Genomic DNA, 17,488 nt, shown 5'->3' with positions numbered 1-17,488 from the left:
GGCCGAGCACTGCCCCTCCAGCCCCCTCCTCCCCTCCCCTCCCTTCCTCCCACCCGCCTCCACTAGCGAGCACCTTACAGAGGCACTGGGAGCCACCTTTGGGGAGGAAGTGTGTGACAACATGGGTTCTTCAGGGAAACCTGGCAACTTAGATCACAACTCAGACTTCACAGACCTAAACCATCTGCCCTTGCTTGAGCAAGGCAGAGGTGGGGGAGAGAGAGAGAGAGAGAGAGAGAGAGAGAGAGAGTCATTCAATACCTTTTGCTTCATAGAAATCACTCTCATTCTGGAACCCTCTACCATCCAGTTGGAAACAAACAGGGTCTTAACACAAGAAGTTTTGCTGGGGGTGGGATGGAGGGAGGTGTATGGGATGGTGGGGTGAGGGGGGTGTATTCCCCCATGAGTTTCAGGCCAGTTCCATGACGCTGCTCCTCAGGACACACCAACAGGCTGAAGCAGCAGGACTACACGGTGCCAATTACTGAAACACCCTGACACCTAGCTAGGCTCCCCAGCAGTAGGCTGAAATGCACACCCTTCTGGACCAAAAGGCAGCTCAGGACCCCCAGTGGGGTTGGGGTGGGAGGGCTACCAGGGAACTGCAGCTGAGGCCAGGGCCAGATTTTGGCAGCACCCCCAGCCTTTCCCCACAGGCACAGGTTTCTGCAGGAGAAGGACAAAGCCCAGCTTTGTGGTGCACAGGCAGCCCGTGGCCAGCAGCTTTTCCATTATATGTAACCTCTCCTCCCTTCCACCAGCCACCAGACTCCCTCAAATCTGGGTGGGCGGCAGGGGCTGCAAAACCTCAGCCATTAAATCGCTTATGAGCTGCAGGTTTGTGTGGAGGGAGGGAAAGTCTCGCAAGCCTGCAAGTCTCGCTCTCCCTGCTCCATCCAAGGTGCCCAGGACACAGGGAAGGGAGGGTTACCATTCCCAACCACCTTGCAAAGCTTCGGACATAACCACTCGCTGATCCCTCAAGTCCCAATCTCAGAGAAAAATACACGGAAACAGCCCTTCCTCAAGCTCAAATCAGCTCCTAAAGTGGCCCTTATCTCTCAAAAGGGGGTATTCTGCCCCTGGGCCTGTGTCCCAGTTTCACTTTAACCCCCAAACCTCAGAGCCTGATCTGAAACAAACTCAGATGTGGCAAACGGGAGAAGGAAGGAGAGGGAGAGATGGGATGTGTGTGTGTGGGGGGGTGAGGGGTGGTGGACTGGTTTTCCTGGAACCCTTATTAAATCAACTCTTTAGGACAGCCAGAAACTGCAGGCCTCCAGGTCCCTCAGGGGCGTTTGCAGAGACTGCCAGGATTGTGCTCAGTCCAGGGAGGGGCTGCCACCTCCCCTCCCTGTCCCCCAAAGCCTCCCCAAAGCTCTCGGTGCAAGTAAGGTCTGGGGTGGCTTGTTTCTAACTTCTGGACCAGTCTTCGTCACAGAGACTGCAATTGTTTTCGAAGACAATAGCAGCATTACTTAATAATCGGCGTGGCCGAGACTACAATATGCTGCATGCCTGTGAGGTTCCAGCAGAGTTTACACTGCACGAACAGAAACGATTCCACTCACAGTTACAGTGGTTCTCAAAAGCGACCCCAGGAGCAGGGTGTGGTGGCATGAGCCTTTAATCCCAGCATCTGGAGGCAGAGGCAGGTGGATCTCGTTAAGAGTTCGAGGCCAGCCTGGTCTATGTAGTAAGTTCCAGGACAGCCAGAGCTACACACAGAGACAAATAAAGTTAAGAAGAGAAATGAAATTATACAGTGACCCAAGTGGGCATCACAGGTGAATCGATTCATAGTCACCAGAAGACTTCTTCCATTACATGAAATCCTAGAACAAGCAAGCAAAATTAAAGTGACAGGAGGCAGGTCAGACTGCAGGAAGCATGGGGAAAGCTTTTAGAAGGATGAACAAACCTCTTGGCTGGAGTGGTAGTTATACAGAGTGTAACGTTTGTGAAAACTCACTGAGCTGCCTGTCTAAAACTGGCACATTTTATACTACATTAATTATATTTCAATTAACTGACTTCAGCCTTGAAGTGCCCCCCTCCCCCCAACTCCTTCCTCTTCCATTCCCGAGCCTTTAATCCTGTTCTCGGGAGGCAGAGGCAGGAGGATCGCTTGGAGGCCAGCCTGGTCTATAAAGCACCAGAACAGCCAGGGCTACACAGAGAAACCCTGTCTCAATAACAAACAAACAAAAAGATCTTAGGACCCCTAGCTCCAATGTCCATTATTGCCTCTGCTTTCTTTCTCATGTTGGATCCATGCTCTGCAGCTTCAATGACCCTTTTCCTGTCCACTTAAAATTCCTCAACCGGAATTAGCTCAGCAGCTAAGAGCACTGGCTACTCTTTAGGACAACCCAGGTTCAATACCTAGCACTCACATGGCAGCCCACAATTGTTTGTAACTCCAGTCCCAGGGGATCTGACACCCCCACACAGACAAACCACCAATGCACGTGAAAAATGATAAAAATAAAATCATTTACAACTCCTTGTGTGAGGGCCTCTCAGAACCGGTGTACAAGTCCTTCAGGTGTGATCTGAGCTGCCTGCCTTTCCTCCTGGGGCTGCAAAGAGTTTATTAGAGAAAGAAAGAAAGGGTGGAGGATGAGGATGAAAAGGAGAGAGAGGATCGGAGGTGGCAGGAAGAAGGGCTGGCATCCAACTACTTAAACCCATGGGTTCTCTTTCTGGAGTGCAGTGGCTTTCCTGGGTTCCCAGTCTCAATACCTCTGACTGACATTCAGCAGAAACTTCCATCTCTCTTTGTGACATCAGTGGCAGATGCCATGAGACCATTTACACTTTGCATGGAAACATTTTATCTGTATGGTGACATTTAAGCCTTTACTATTGTTTCTGGTGCCACATATTACAAGTCAGTTTTCTGAAAACTGGATCACATCCGTAAACTTTCTCAGCAAGAGCCATTTCAATATATGCGAAGTTCTTCAGCCAGCCACGAGCCTTCCACATGCCGGCTGAATCCAGTTTTTCCAGGTGTTACTTTCCACAGCTATTTACTCAATGAGCAATACCACTGTGTATACATCTTAAACCTCTCAACTTCACCAATGCCACTCATTAACCCCCTTGGAGACCTGTACCTTGCTAACCCTGAGGTAAGATTACAGGTAAATACCTGTAATCCCAGCACTCAGAAGGCTGTAGGAGGAGGATCGTGAGACCGGCTAGGGCTACACTGCAAGATCCTATGTCAAAAACAAAAAGATAAAAGACCTGTACTTTCTTTCCTTTTTGTTCTTTTGAGACAGAATCTCTCTGTGAAGCACTGGCTGGCTATACAGGCCAAATTGGCCTCAGACTCAGAGATATGTTCCAAGTGTTGGGATTAAAGGCATGTGCCCCCGTGGACAGCAGGATCCTGACTTCCCACATATACTTCATTCAGTTCTGTGCATGCCATCCCCCTTGCATTCTGTTATAACTTCACCGTGCAGTTGAACTACGGTCTGTTGGGGCTGGAGGGATAGCTGAGCTGTTACAAGCACTTGCTGTTCTTTCAGGGGGAAGTGAGATCCCAGCACCCACATGGAAGCTCAAAATCATTACTGTTTTGTTTTTTGAGATAGGGTTTCTCTGTGTAACAGCTCTGGCTGCCCTGGAACTCACTCTGTAGCCCAGGCTGGCCTCAGAACTCACAGAGATCCACCTGCCTCTGCCTCAGAGTGCTAGGATTAAAGGTGTGTGCCACCACAACTGCTCATCACTCACAATCATTCCTAACTCCAGTTCCCAGAAGATTCATGACTCCTGGTCTCTGCAGTCTCCAAGCACATATGCAGCACTCATACATGCATGCAGACAAAACACTCATACACATGAGATAAAAAATAAACAAATCTTTAATATATAAGTAAATACAGTCTGCTTCATGTCTGTTGTCTCTTCACTGCTTGGTGGTAACTGTGCACCTACATACCCACACCTATAGCCCCATAGGTGAGTCTCTGGCATGTTCTAGCTCATACCTGTCTTTGGCTCTGCCACTGAACACAACACGCCTATTTCAGCCGCCGCACCATTTAGAAAGCTTCATAGACTCCTGCCAGCTTTCTCAGTACCGTCTACTGATCATCAAGCAGGTCCCTGACAGCTCAGAAGGACAGCCTTGTAATTCCAGCCACTGTTGTCATGCACACCCCAAGCCTTTAACCCCCTCTATCAGTGACCTTCTCTGCCACCAGGCACCAAACTCTCAAGCCTTTTGATAGCAGAAAGGTCCCAGCATTTATCCTCCAAGTCCCTTCGAAGCCATGGGCATCTTGGAAGCAGTAACAACTTCTGACAGCCTATAACACACCGTAGGGCAGCAGGGCCTCATTATGCTCCCTTGCCCCATTGTGCTTCTTCCACGTTCTTCAAACAGGCCATCTCCAAAGCAAACTGCTCCTTAGGCCCCCCAGATAAGACCTGAGAGACAAAGTCCAAAAAAGGCATGTGCTCGTGACTGCTCGCCCTTTCAGGAGACGTATCACTGGAAGAGCTTTCTGGAAGCCAGAGGCCATTGCTCCGAGAATGCCTGCTCCAAGTCTGTATTCATGTCACTCTTCCCCACTGCAACACACACCCTTTTCATGATCATCTGAGTTAAAAGACCTGATTACATGGTTTCCCCAGAAAGGAAGCATTCCTAAGGACCTCTCCTCTGGCAGGCAACCTCTGATGAAGTTGTTTAGGTATATGTAACCAAGTCCAAATCGGCCCGGGTATCTTAGGCATTTCTCTGATGGCGAAGGAGCCCTTGGCTCCTCCAAAGGAGGAAGTCTTTCCAGTTGACCACATCACCTCCATGTCAGTAGCCCTCCCTGGCTCCTCAGTTCAGGGGTCTTACCTTGTTCCGGCAAGGTCGGGGCTGGCCTGGCAGTGCAGAGTGTGGCTGTGACCAGCACAGCCCAGAAGAGGAGGCACCTCCAGCCCCACATCCCAGTTCTGCGGTTAGAGGTCGGTGACAAGGCTCCACACCCCCATGGATAATCCACCTTCGCCGGATCTGCCTCCGCAAGCTGACTCTGGGGAGAGAAACAGCAGCTATAGAAACTGGACCGGAGAGGGGCAAAGGAAAACGAAAGCGCGCCGTGTCTGTGTCAACCTGCCTACAATGATACTTTTTAAAAAAATTTAATTTATTCTCTCATATATTACATCCTGACTGAAGTTTCCTTCCTCCCTTCTCCTCCTCCTCCCTCCCCACCTCCTCCCTCCCCATCCACTCCTCCATTCCCTTCAGAAAAGGGCAGGCCTCTCAACCAAACACGGCATATCAAATTGCAATAAGATTAGGCACCTCCCCTCCTATTAAGGCTGGATGAGGCATCCCAGCAGGATGAAAAGGGTCCCCCAACGCAGGCAACAGCATCAGAAACAGTGCCCCACACCCTCTGTCAGGGGTCCCACAAAAAACATCAAGCTACTCAACTATAACACACATACACAGGGCCTAGGTCAGAGCCATGCAGGGATCCTCCTTGTTAGTTCAGACTCAGTGAGCCCCTGTGAGTCCAGGCTTGTTGATTCTATGGGTTTTCTTGCAGTGCCCTTGACACCCCCCCCCCCCCGCTCCTAACAATCCCAGAAGGTGCAAAAGAGAATTGAGCCTATCCCAATGCCAAATCAGAGGTAACAGGTCTTAATGAGGCTTAAGTCCATGATATGCCTGCTCCCCCAATGGGACACTTTTGGGAGGTGATGAGCTCTTTAAGAGTCAGTTGGGGGCATGCCCTTGCAGAGGATCACAGAAGCCCAGTCTCACATCCAGCCTCTCTGAATGGGATTTCTCCACAACCAAGCAAACTCGGCACACTGGCTCTCATCACACGTGTGCTCAAAAGCAACGGTCAGCCATACACGGAAACCTACAAAACCGAGAGGTAAGTAACCCTTTTTCTCTTCTTCACTTGATGGCCTCAGGTATTTTGTTACAGTATTGGGAAGCTGGATTCTACCCTTCAGTTCTACAGCTACGTTTTGAGCCAAGCTGGCTGGGAAGGCCACCACAACATCCTTCGAGATAAAAGCCCCACTCATATGAGAAGAAGTGAAGGAAGTCTCGAAAGTCCCAAAAAGCCATACTGCGATCAAGGGTTGAGAAAAATGTTGGGCAGTTTCAGGTCCCAAGTACCTTTGGCGAGGTGGGTTAGTGATGTAGACGTGGCCAAGCCCAAGGACCACCACATCCAAGCTGTCCCCAAAATGGCATCAAGAAAGCTGGGTGTGATGGAGCACTCCCCTAGTCCCAACACTTGGGAAGTAGAAGCACGCAGGTCTCGACTTCGAGACGGAACATCCCAGGATAGCCAGTGCTACACAGAGGAACCCTGTCTCAAACTCCCAAGACACCCGAGCACAAAGATATGAATCTCTCAAGATCAGACAAACAACACAATGGCAATGAGAACCGTGCTGAAGCCATTAAGGGCTTTCTGCAGCCTAAGGAGGTTAAGCCCAAGATGCCAAAGAGTCCCAAGCACAAGGCAGCCAGACTTGCTTTTACCATCTATCCCAAGCCTAGGAAATGGATTCGTGGCTGCACGGCCAAGGATTGCAGGCTGTGCCAACCAAAGGCTAAGGCCCAACCAAGGCTGCAGCTGCAGCTCAGGCTCCCAGAGGTATCTAGGCCCCTGTGAAGGCCCGAGAAAAGGCCTTTATCTCTCAATGTGAAAGTAGATGGACTGGTGTGAGCCCCGCCCCTCAACCTCTGTCACATACATGTGCTATTTATAGACAGTTGTTGTCCTATGAAAATTAAAAAACAAAACCAAACAATAACAACAAGAAGAGGAAGGAAGGAAGGAAGGAAGGAAGGGAGGGAGGGAGGGAGGGAGGGAGGGAGGGAAGGAGGGAGGGAAGGAGTGAAGGAGGGAGGGAGGGAGAAGAGGGAAGGAGGGAGACAGAGAAGGAGGAGAAGGAATGAAAAGATAGGAAAAGAAACAGAAACAGGTGGCAGGTGCTAGATCACAGCTTCAGGTCACATGGAATGTGGAGATCCTGAGACACCTCCCTGGACATACATAAGAAGATGCCAGGGATGGAATCCAGGGCCTTTCAGAGGCCGAGCAAGTGCTCTTCCACAGAGATCCACCCCCAGCTCTCCGGGGTCTTTCTTTGTGCCTCTAAAATGATAAGACTCACAGGATCCTCCAGTTCTACAAGACTCGCTCCCAGAGCATACATGCTTCTCGGCTACTTGGCGTGAAGACAGAGCAGGACGCTGTGAGGCAGCTCCAGCTATTACGGATGGCTGATGGCTGACAGCAGTGGGTGGAGAAGTCAGGGTGAGGTGGAAGAGGAAGGCCCTACCCAGGCAGAGTCAAGGGCCGCTGAAGAAGCTAACTCAAAGGTGGCTTACCCAGCCCTAGCTAAAGCCAAGCATTCTGCAGCCCTTGACCTTTTCGGGTTTGTGATGGTGATTTGTTGATACTGCAAATGCTTTATTTATTACTGTTGTATGTGTGTGTGGGGGGGGATATGACTGTGTCACAACACTCATGCAAAAGTCAAAGGACAACTCCATGGGGTCAGTTCTCTCCCCTATGTTGGTTATGGGGACCAAAGTCAGGTTGGCAGGCAAGCACCTTCACCCCACAAGCCATCATCTCACTGGGCCTGTGGTGGTGGAATGTAAAAACTTCCAAGGGTCCTAAGGAAAGATTGACTGCCTGCACAAACACCCACCAAGTGACAAGAACTCACGGGGCCCTGTGCATGGGGGTGACCACCTCTCTTTTCCAGGTGTTTTCTGTCCTCAGGGCTCCAGGAAACCATCCAAGCTATTCGGAGAATCTGCTTCCGGAACATGCCCTAATGTGGTGTTTCTGCCCGGCCTCCCCAAGCCAGGAGGGGCCCCTCTCTAGTGAGTCAGTCCTTGGCTGGCAGAAAACCCCCAAATTCTTGGCCAGCGGAGTATGTATGCACTGCCACTAGCTGCCTCCAAAGGCTTACCAAAAAGAAAAAGAAAAAAGAAAAAGTGAATAATTTCAAACCAAAAGTGAAGTAAATATTTCTCTTCCGTATTCTTCTTTCCCCCTGAATTTAGGAAAGGGACTAGAAATGGAAGGAATATTTGCTGAGCACTCAGTGGAGCCGACACACGGAACTTCCTTTTTCTTCCTGCTCTGTTTCTAAGGGACAGTACCAGCCTCTGCTAAGACATAAACTGAAGGGCCAAAGAACTTAGGTAATCTGCCCAAGGAAATGGTGACACTAGAACTCGATCACTCGGGGTTCGGGGGCTGTTAATTCAAGGTGGGGGATGGTAAATAATGTGACCACACGTAACTGGGGTACGGCCCAGAAGAACAATTGTTAGCTAGTACACGGAGGCTCTGCGTTCATCTCCAACACAGAAAAGACGAAAAAAAAAAAAAAAAAAAAGAAAAAAGACTACTTCTCCATCTGGTGCGGACACAGGTGGATTCCCATACACAAGAGGATAAGGACAAATCCAAGTTAATGCTAGAAATTGCAAGTTCCCGACTCTCTGTTTCTCTGATGGACAGAAAGATCTTTAGAAACAAATCACTCAGGGTCCCGGGGTCAGACACCACCTCAGGCCTGAAGACACCTCTGAACCCACACCTCACATTCCAAAGATGAATCTAATCAGTATAGGCCTGTTACCCGGAAAGGTACACTTGACAGCAAAAACCTAAGTCCACAGTAACCCTGACCACTAAGCCTTTACCTTTAGTGTCAACAAAGGGTGGGTGGGAGGGGGTGGTGTCACCCTGAGCTGACCGATTAGACTGCAGCAGACCTCGGCTTCCACCTGTCCCCCCGTCCCCTGAGATGTCTGCCCACCTACCTCCTCTCGGCCTTTCGTCCCCGGTGATGGACACGCTTCAGACACTTGACACTATTCTGAGACTATTCTGGCACCTTCTTCCCTCAGACCACGCCCAAAAGAGGTACAAGAGTTCCTCCTGCCTGGCCCTCTTCTACCCTCTGGGCCTCAAGCTGCACAACAAAAGTACGCTGTAGACACCCGGTACCAACTCCAGGAATGAAAAGGCTGCTGGGCGCACACACGCACGCACAGCCCTGCACACCTGCAGGACATGCTGTGACACAAACCAATGCTGAATCCAAATGCTGTTGCGGAACCCCCGAGACGGGCACCTGGGCCCTTAGGAACGGCCTCCCGCCTTCACTGCTTGACGATGTGCCCCGTAGCCTGGCAGCTGTGCGCAGCGGTTTGCCTGTAGTGCTACATCTGTTTCTACATCAGCCCCCCCCTCCATGAACACACTGCCGGGGGAGGCTCCCAGATCCCAAAGCCCGGTCGCCTAGGCGAAGAGGTCTTCAACCACACGGCCTCAGTTTTCACACTTGTGGGAAGGCTAACATATCTGTCCTGGCTATATCTGGGTGGTTACAAGGACCAAATTGGACAGTGTGGAAGTGGGAGTGTAACTTCTAAAGAACATGCAATGGGCAGTACTCGTACCTGTAATTCTAAAGGTATTAAAAAGTCTATTGACATCAAATCTCTTTGTCTAAAAATGACGAAAGAAAACTAGCTGATGCATTCAGGAGTATTGTCTCTTCCTCCTCCTCCTCCTCCTCCTCCCCCTCCTCCTCATCTTTATTTTATTTTTTTTTTGTGGGGGTGGGGAACACAGTTTCTCTGTGTAGCTCTGACTGTCCTAGAACTCGATCTGTAGACCAGGCTGGCCCGGAACTCAGATCCACCTACTTCTATCTCCCGGAGCACTAGGATTAGAGGCCTGCACCACGACTGGCCAGCTTTAAAATAATTATTCTTAGATTTACCTATTTTATGTGTATAGGTGTTTTTCCCTGCTTGCACATCTGTGTACCACATATGTGCCTGCAGGGGCCAGAAGAGAGCATCAGATCTCCCTAAAACTGAAGTTAAAGATTGCGAGCCACCTGTAGGGGTGCTGGGAACCAAACCCAGATTCTCCAAAAGAGCAGCCACCTCCGAAGACCCCAAACTCTTTGTACCCCAGCCACTCCTTGACAACACTCTCCTATAGGACACAAACCTCCTCTTTTTCCACAGGTATTTTGTACCCTCCATCCTCACACCCTTAACATTCTAAACCTAGTGGGCAAATCTGGTGGCTCCTGGCCATACTGCAGCTGTTGAGCTATTGAAATATGGCTCCTGCCAACTGTGCTAAAAGTGAAAAACAGAAAGGGTTCGTGAACATTTAGCAGGAAAAAAATAAATAAAATATCTTACCCATTTTTTTATATATATATTGAGACTACATACCATGTACACTTTAGCATGCTTGAAGCTCTGAGTTCAACTGTCAGTACTTCCAAATTTTAATATTTACTGCCTTGCTCAGCCTGCTTTCTTATAGAATCAAAGACCACCAGCCCCGGGGTGGCCCTGCTCATAGTAAGTTGGACACGTAAAAGGATATTTTAGAAATATCAATAATGTGATAATATAAGTAATAAACACAAATACAAGTATTCTTAAAATCTAAACAAACAGTTTAAAGTGGATTCCGCCTGTTTCTTCTCATATACTTTCAAATGAGGATACCACCACCCCGAAACTTAAGGAGGCTCCCATTGTATTTTGGGGGGGGGTTGTCTGTGCAAGTGTCCCTCTGCCATCAACAATTAGGTCAGGTCTGACCTAATCAATGAACCTCATCTCATAAAGCTCCTCTTCCACAAGCCTAGCTCCTGGGCCCACCCGGCTGATTTCCCAGTAAATTCCAGGCCACACTCCCATGGTGCTCCTGGACATGTCAACTTCCTGGACTGCTACTCATGCACCCCGCCCTCTTCTCTCCCCAAGTGTGCTGCCTCACTTTACGTCAACTTGACACAAACTAGAGTCATTTTGGAAGAGGGAACCTCAATCGAGAAAAATCCCCACCAGAATGGCCTGTGGACAAGGCTATGGTGTATTTTTTTGACTAATGGGGGAGGGCCCAGCTTACTACGGGCTGGTGGTCCTGGGTTCTATAAGAAAGCAGGCTGAGCAAGCCAATAAGCAGCACCCCTCTGTGACTCCATCAGTCCCTGGGTTCCAGGTCCCTGCCCTTACTTCCCTCAGCAATGCATAGTTACCTGAAAGGGTAAGATGACATAAACCCTTTCCTCCCCAAGTTACTTTTGGTTATAGTGTTTCAATCACAGTAACAGAAGCAACAGACACCAAGGAACTGCAGGCTTCCAAGCAAGATGGGTGCCTAACTGCCTTTCACAATACAGGCAGTCCTCAGCATGGGAGGTGGGGGCATCTATGTTAACATGGAATAAAAGAAATCAATCCAGACTGAAGAAAAGCAAACCTAGTCTAGGACCCTCTCTGTGAACTGTCGGGAACCATCTACATTTCAGATTTGGAAGTTGTTTGGCTTTGGTTAGGCTTTGCCAGTAAGATCCAAATGTGAGCTCCCAAATGTTTTACAGGCTGAAACTCCTTGACTGCCAACATGACATGTAAATCTGGGAGTCCAGGTTTCTCAACCTGCAAGAAAAAAAGAACAGGCTTTCGGGGTGGGGAGTGTGGGGGGAGCCACAGGCAATTCCCCGGTGGCCAACCAGCCTGGATACCAACAGAGGAATTCTCTAAGCGTACTGGACTCCCACAACTGAGGACAATGGTACAGAAGCATGAACCCCTTTTGAGTAAGAACGGAGGGAACTTTCCCCTTACATCACTTTGATCAACATTTTTAAACGACGGGGTAGTTTTGCTTACAGAATTGCAAGCGGGGCTGGCAATAACTCTGCTCGCCGCTGTAGCTGAAGACAATCACTGGGTTCCAATGTGTTCGGTTCTGAGTTCTGTGGTGCATGCTCACATTTACACACAGACACATACTTAAGTACAGAGATAAAAATAAAAAGAAGTGCAATGCTTTGCGTGTGTCTTTGATGAAGAAGTTCCGTTTATTAAAAATATTTTAAGCATGGGGATTGAGAGAAGGAAACAGGCTTTCAGAAATAAAGACACACCCAAGGTTATGGGTGTGGGTCTCTCTAAAAGGGCGGCCTAGTTTATTTTGCATCTCTGTTCAAATATCCAAATGGTTGGCAACAGGGCTCAGGGTTTAGCTCAGTGGTAAAACTGCTTGCCTGGCAAGTGCAAGGCCCTGGGTTCAATCCCCAACACTGCTGAAACAAAGCAAACTCGTGTGTGTGCGTGTGTGTGTGTGTGTGCGCACAAATGTATTTTATATTGGAAAAATTAGTAATGGTTGTGTGGGGGTGGGGTACGCATCTATCACCTCACACTCAGGAGGCTGAGGCAGGCGTACCTCAAGGCTGAGGCCAGGGTGCTATGAAAACCAACCAGGCTCTGGAGAAATGTCTCCGCAGTTTCCAGCACTTGTTGCTCTGAAAGATAATCTGGGTCTCATTACCAACGACACAAGGTGGCTCACAGCTACCTGTACCGTCAGTTTCAGTGCGTCTAATTCCCCCTTCTAACCGCCTGAGGGACCAGAAATGCAAGTCTTACATTTACATATATACAGACAGACAGACAGACAAAACACTCAAACACACACACACACACACACACACACACACACACACACACGCACACACACACTAACAAAAACCCAGCAAGTGAAACAATGCAGGAAGCTTAGCTGTTGAAGAGGACACAGAAGCGGAATGTCACCATGTTCTTGGAATTCCTTACCCAGGTGAACACTACTTATTTCCAGGCTTGAGGGGTGGGGCACAAAGGGGCGAAGAACTCCTATTTAAGGACAATGCAAACTTGAAGGGGGAGCAATTAGCCTTCCCACAAACGAGGCATTTAATCCCGCTGGAAACACAGGCACCTTTTCTGAAGATCCGCATCTGCACTCCCCGGGGCATCTAGACCTTTCCCAGAGCCCCAGGGAAGAGAAATGGCAAGAGGAATTTCCCAAGAGGAAATTAAACTCCTCTCAAGTGAGTTCAATTGGGAGTGAACTCCTCTTCCTCCTGCAGCACAGACCTGACCTATCCAGGGAGGAGACAGGGTCCTCCCTGAGGCCCACACTGGCCTCAAACTCAGCATGCAGGATGGCCTTGAACTCCTGATCCTCATGCTTCTACCACCAGAGGACTGAATGTCATCTGGGATGACAAGTGTTACCACATTTCCTAGGAAGCTCTTCAACAGCCATTTTGATGAAAGTGATTGCAAAAGTCAGAAAAGGGCCTTTGGGAGGGAGGGCCAGCAGTTAAGGGAGAGGTTGGGGGAGGGAGGTTTGTTGCTAAACTTGAGTTAGATCCCTCGAACCCATGTGGTAGGAGAGAGCCAGGTTCTTTTCCCTTTCAAAAAAGATTTTATTTTCAATTACACATATATGTGTGGACATGTGCGTTCCAGCGCAGGTGTCTTCAGGGACAGTACATTTCCTGAGAACTGCCTGATGGGCACGCTGGGAATTGAACCCGGCTCCTCTGGGGAAACCACTGCTTGCAACCTATTATCTGATCTCTACTGGAACACTGTGGTGGCACCCACATAAATGTGCACACACATAAATAAACAAATAAATGCAATTTTAATAAATGTGAGAGAAAAAGGGCTTTCAGAGACGCTAGCTGCTGAGCCCCGAGTTCACACGAACTAATCTATATTAAGAGTCTTGCATGAGGTCCGTATCACAAATAAGCAAGAAGTGATCACTAACAGCAGTGTCCGCAGATTGTCGTGGTCTCCAAGACCAATGCTCCATTCGGTTTTCTCATCTGAAGTTTGTCCTGAAGAAAGGCGGCTCTGGTTTAGAGTTTCTATATATATGTTCTAATCTTCTCCCGTAAGGAGACAGCAACAGCGTCTGTGATACCCCTCTGCTCCTTCTGTCAGTTGCCATTCAGAGGGTACCAACTTAGCCTTCCTATTCGCTTCCTGGCCTGAGGCCAGGGAAAAAAACAACCTAAGACTGGATGCCTTGGACCCAACCGAGGTGATAGCCGCGCTCCTCCAGCCTCCCGTGGTGAACATACCTTTGAAACTGGTGCTGGAAATACGCGTGGCTCTCAGTCCTGGCTGCTCATCGAGAAGCTGACACTCAGCTCTGACCACGAGTAAATGCAACATATTTCAAGTAGCTTATCACTGATGAAGTACAGAACTGTCCCTGCTGGAACCAAGCCCCAGGGAGCATCTCAGTCCCCAAAACACCCAGCACTCTGGGGTCAGCGGGGTCTCAGGAGTGTGTCCCAACTGGGGAAATACATAAACAAGGCTTTAGGGAGGAGGGAGGCAAGCCATCCGCACAGTTGGCGGGTATTGGTTGAGCTTGTTGGCCTTTGGTCACAGAAAGGAAGAGACACCACCCCGGTGTGGGGGTAATTGGCTAGACCACGCTGGTCCCAGAGGCCCTGACGCTTAGCCCCAGAGAGGAAACCCGGAGCCTGGCCAAGGAAAGAACACAGCCACTTTCTGCTCAACCGTCTCGGGGCAGTGGCTCTACAATTTAGATGCTATTCCAAAAAAAGCACTGGCCCGGAGGTGCGAAGGCCAGAGCACATCTGCGAAGGAAACAGTCACCTTAATTACCATGTCTAGAGAAAGTGCGATTTCATTACAGCCTCCAAAACTACCGCCCCAAGAAGGAAACCAGAGAAGTGTTTTCAATTTAAAAAAAAAAAAAAAAAACAAAAAAAAAAACCTGGAAAGGGCGGGAGGCGCAGACAGGCTCCCCCCACCCTATCTCCAACTCTGGACCCTTCGGACTCTTTGCTGACCCCCAATCCCCATGAGTGTTGTTAAAAAGTGGCCATTCCATGCCTGGCCCTGTCTCATTGTTCAAACAGCAAACCCCACTCCATTTTAGGCTTCTGAGAGCTGCAACCCCAGGAAAGCCCCTGAAAACACAAGGTGTCTCCGGCTGCCCCAGCCTCAGGCGCCCCACCCTGCTCCCCGCACAGAGGACGGACCCGCGAGAGGGATCTGAGCGCGTGGCGATAGGTGGGTCCACAGCGTCCACCCACACGGGACGGACATTCCAGCTACGATTAAAGGGAGAGGCGAACCTTTGGTTCCAGTCCACGTCAGGGCTAATTCTGGGCCAGACCCAGGAGCCACCTCTGGTAAGAAAGCCGCTCCCAAGTGGGTCCAGAGGGCTGTGGCCCGCATCTCCCAAGAGGATACTTCGACACAACACCCCCTCCTCACCGCCCCCCCCCCAAACCATCGCTGGCCACCAGCACTCGAGACCAGTGCGGAGGAATCCAAGCTCACTGGCGACCCACAACTTTCTTCCAATCCCAGAGCCTCCTCTCCATGTCTCCAGAAATGTGAAGGGGTTGTGGTGGTGGTGGCGGCGGCGAAGACCAGGCGAAGAATCTCAGTTTTAATTTAGGAGGGGGAGGGGAGGAAGAGGGATGTTTAATAACGTGGCTGCGGTGTACCCGTGTAGGGTGAAACGGAACCAGATGCGGCAGCTACATCTGGGAAATGGGGGGTGGGGTGGGGGAGAAAAACGCCGTCCGAAATGCTTTGCAAATGAGTTAATAGCTCCTAGGCCCAGAAGAAGAGAACTAACTCCCTCCTGTACTCCCAAGGTGTCCAGCTGCCTCACGGAGGGTAAATGTCTATTACAAACCCCATCCATTAAAAAAAAAAAAAAAGTCAGTGAATTCCTCCAAAATTACGGGTACTGGGCTGTCTTACTCCGCCAGAGACACCTCCGGGGGAGGCGCGGGAAGCGCGGGGAGGGGGTCTGCGCCGGAGAAGCAACAAGCGGGCAGAGGGGGGCTCGGCACCCGCACCGGACAAGCCCTCACCCCTTCCCCCGCCGCCCAGAACGAGCCCGACCCCGAGGGCCCTCCAGGTCTGAGACTAAACGGAACATCCCCCCCCCAGCAGCCCTCAGGAAGGGGGGAGATCTGTGCTCGCTCCCCGCTAAAGCCGAATCAGCCATTTGGTGACGACACCTCCTTCAAGCCTCTTCCAAGACCAGCTCGCCTTCCCCGCCACTTCCTCTCCTCCGTGAGCCCCCCATCCCGGACCCCAGACTTGCCCAGAGGTGGAAAAACGCTTGAAAAGATCCCAGATGCAGGGCGTCGCGCCCAGAGCCACCGGCTGGACCGGGGTAAATCAAAAGAGGAGCCAAAGAGATGGAGTGCACGCACACACACTCACACACACTCACGCCCTCCGCCTCGCAGCCCACCCCCGCCCTCCTCCCCAGTCCGGGAAACCCGCGGCCTCGGCCGCCTTCTCCCCGGCGGCGAGGGAGGGTCGGGGTCTGGAGTCGGGGCGCAGCCGCCGCCGCCGCCTCGCCAGCTCCGGAGCGCGAGTTGGCGGAAAAGTTGGGCAGCGGCGGCGGCGGGGCCCCGCGCGAGGAGGGGGCGCGGGCGGCGACGCCGGCCGAGGGAGGAGGGACGGGGGCGCCGGGGAGGGAGCGGAGGTGGGGGGGGTCGGGGGAGGGAGGGAGGCGCGGGCCGCGGCGGGCGAAGCGCGGGGGCCGCCCGGGCCGGCCGGTCCCGCGGGCGCCGGCGACTCTTACCTCCCTCGGCGCTGCGGTCCCGCCTCTGGAGAGCTCGCCGTGGCGCGGCGGGTGTCCGTGTCCCGCGCCCCGGCCGCTCGTTCCCGGGCTCCGTTCAGGTCCCGGCGGGGTCGCGAGGGCTCCGGGGCCGAGCCAAGACTCCCGGCGGCGCTCGGAGCCGGGCGCCTCCAGCCCGGGCGGGAACAATGGAGCCGGAGCTGGTGCCCCGGAGGCGGGGCGGGCGGGAGGGCTCGGGTCCGCCGCCGGGGGTCCCCAGGTCCTGCGCCCCCAGCTCTCCAGGACGCGGCGGCGGAGGCGGCGGCGGCGGCGGTGCCTCACGCTTCTGGCAGCCCGGCTTCCATCGCCCCTCCCGGGGCCCCGGAGTGCACTGACTGCAGCACTGCTGTGGTGCGCCCCTGGGACCGGAGAAAAGTCCTCGGTCTCCGCGGCTCCTTCCAGCTGCGGCGCGCGCTCGCGGCCGGGAGAGGCGAGGTCGCCGCAATGCGCTAAGCACGGTCTCCGTCCAGTCCCGACGCTGCGGCCCAGCTCCCTGCGCAGCCCGGGTCCTCGGCACGCAGAGGCTGCCCCGGCGCTCCGGCTCCCCGTTCGGCGCCACCCGCGGCCGAGCGCCCCGCAACGGAACCCGCAGGAGCGCTCCGAGCGCTGTGCGCCGGCGAGGCGCGAGGGCTCGCTCTCTCACTCCCACCCGGCGCTAGTCCCTCCTCCTCCTCCTCCCCCTGCAGTTGCCTGCTGGGCCTTGTAGTTCTCCGGGAGAAGCCCGGAGCGAGCAGAACTGCTTTAACAGCCTGATCTGGTTTGAGCATCGCCTGGAGGGCGCCCGAATTTCAGGCCGTGGAGAGATCAGCAATTTGGAGACGGGAGCAGAGCATGGGGAGGGGCGGAAGCCTGGCTATAGCTTTGAGGCTGTACTTGGCAACTCGGTGTTTGGTTATCTGTGTGCCTTGGGGTATGATTTTCGTGCCCTAAACCTCACTTTTCCCGTCAGTAGAAGG

General features: G+C 52.0%; 1 protein-coding gene across 12 annotated transcripts in view; it reads right to left on the bottom strand.

Moving 5' to 3' along the window:
* Positions 1 to 17,158, bottom strand: part of Fgfr1 (fibroblast growth factor receptor 1) — a 54,555-nt gene extending 37,397 nt beyond the window's left edge. For 7 of the 12 annotated variants that reach the window (XM_060381523.1, XM_060381525.1, XM_060381526.1 and 4 more), the window contains exons 1-2: positions 16,497 to 17,156; positions 4,874 to 5,051 (exon numbers count right to left, since the gene is read on the bottom strand). In XM_060381523.1, coding sequence (XP_060237506.1) covers positions 4,874 to 4,964 — 91 coding nt within the window. In that variant the 5' untranslated portion in view covers positions 4,965 to 5,051; positions 16,497 to 17,156. Of the gene's footprint in view, positions 1 to 4,873; positions 5,052 to 16,496 lie in introns of all 12 variants that reach the window. The other 5 variants (XM_060381521.1, XM_060381522.1, XM_060381524.1 and 2 more) reach the window with 1 other exon arrangement.
* Between the last annotated feature and the right edge of the window lie 330 nt (positions 17,159 to 17,488).

The sequence above is a fragment of the Meriones unguiculatus genome, chromosome 4, assembly GCF_030254825.1.
Source record: "Meriones unguiculatus strain TT.TT164.6M chromosome 4, Bangor_MerUng_6.1, whole genome shotgun sequence".
In the NCBI taxonomy this organism is placed as follows: Eukaryota; Metazoa; Chordata; class Mammalia; order Rodentia; family Muridae; genus Meriones; species Meriones unguiculatus.
The sequence above is the reverse complement of the archived record's forward strand: the minus strand, read 5'-3'. Positions and strand labels throughout refer to the sequence as shown.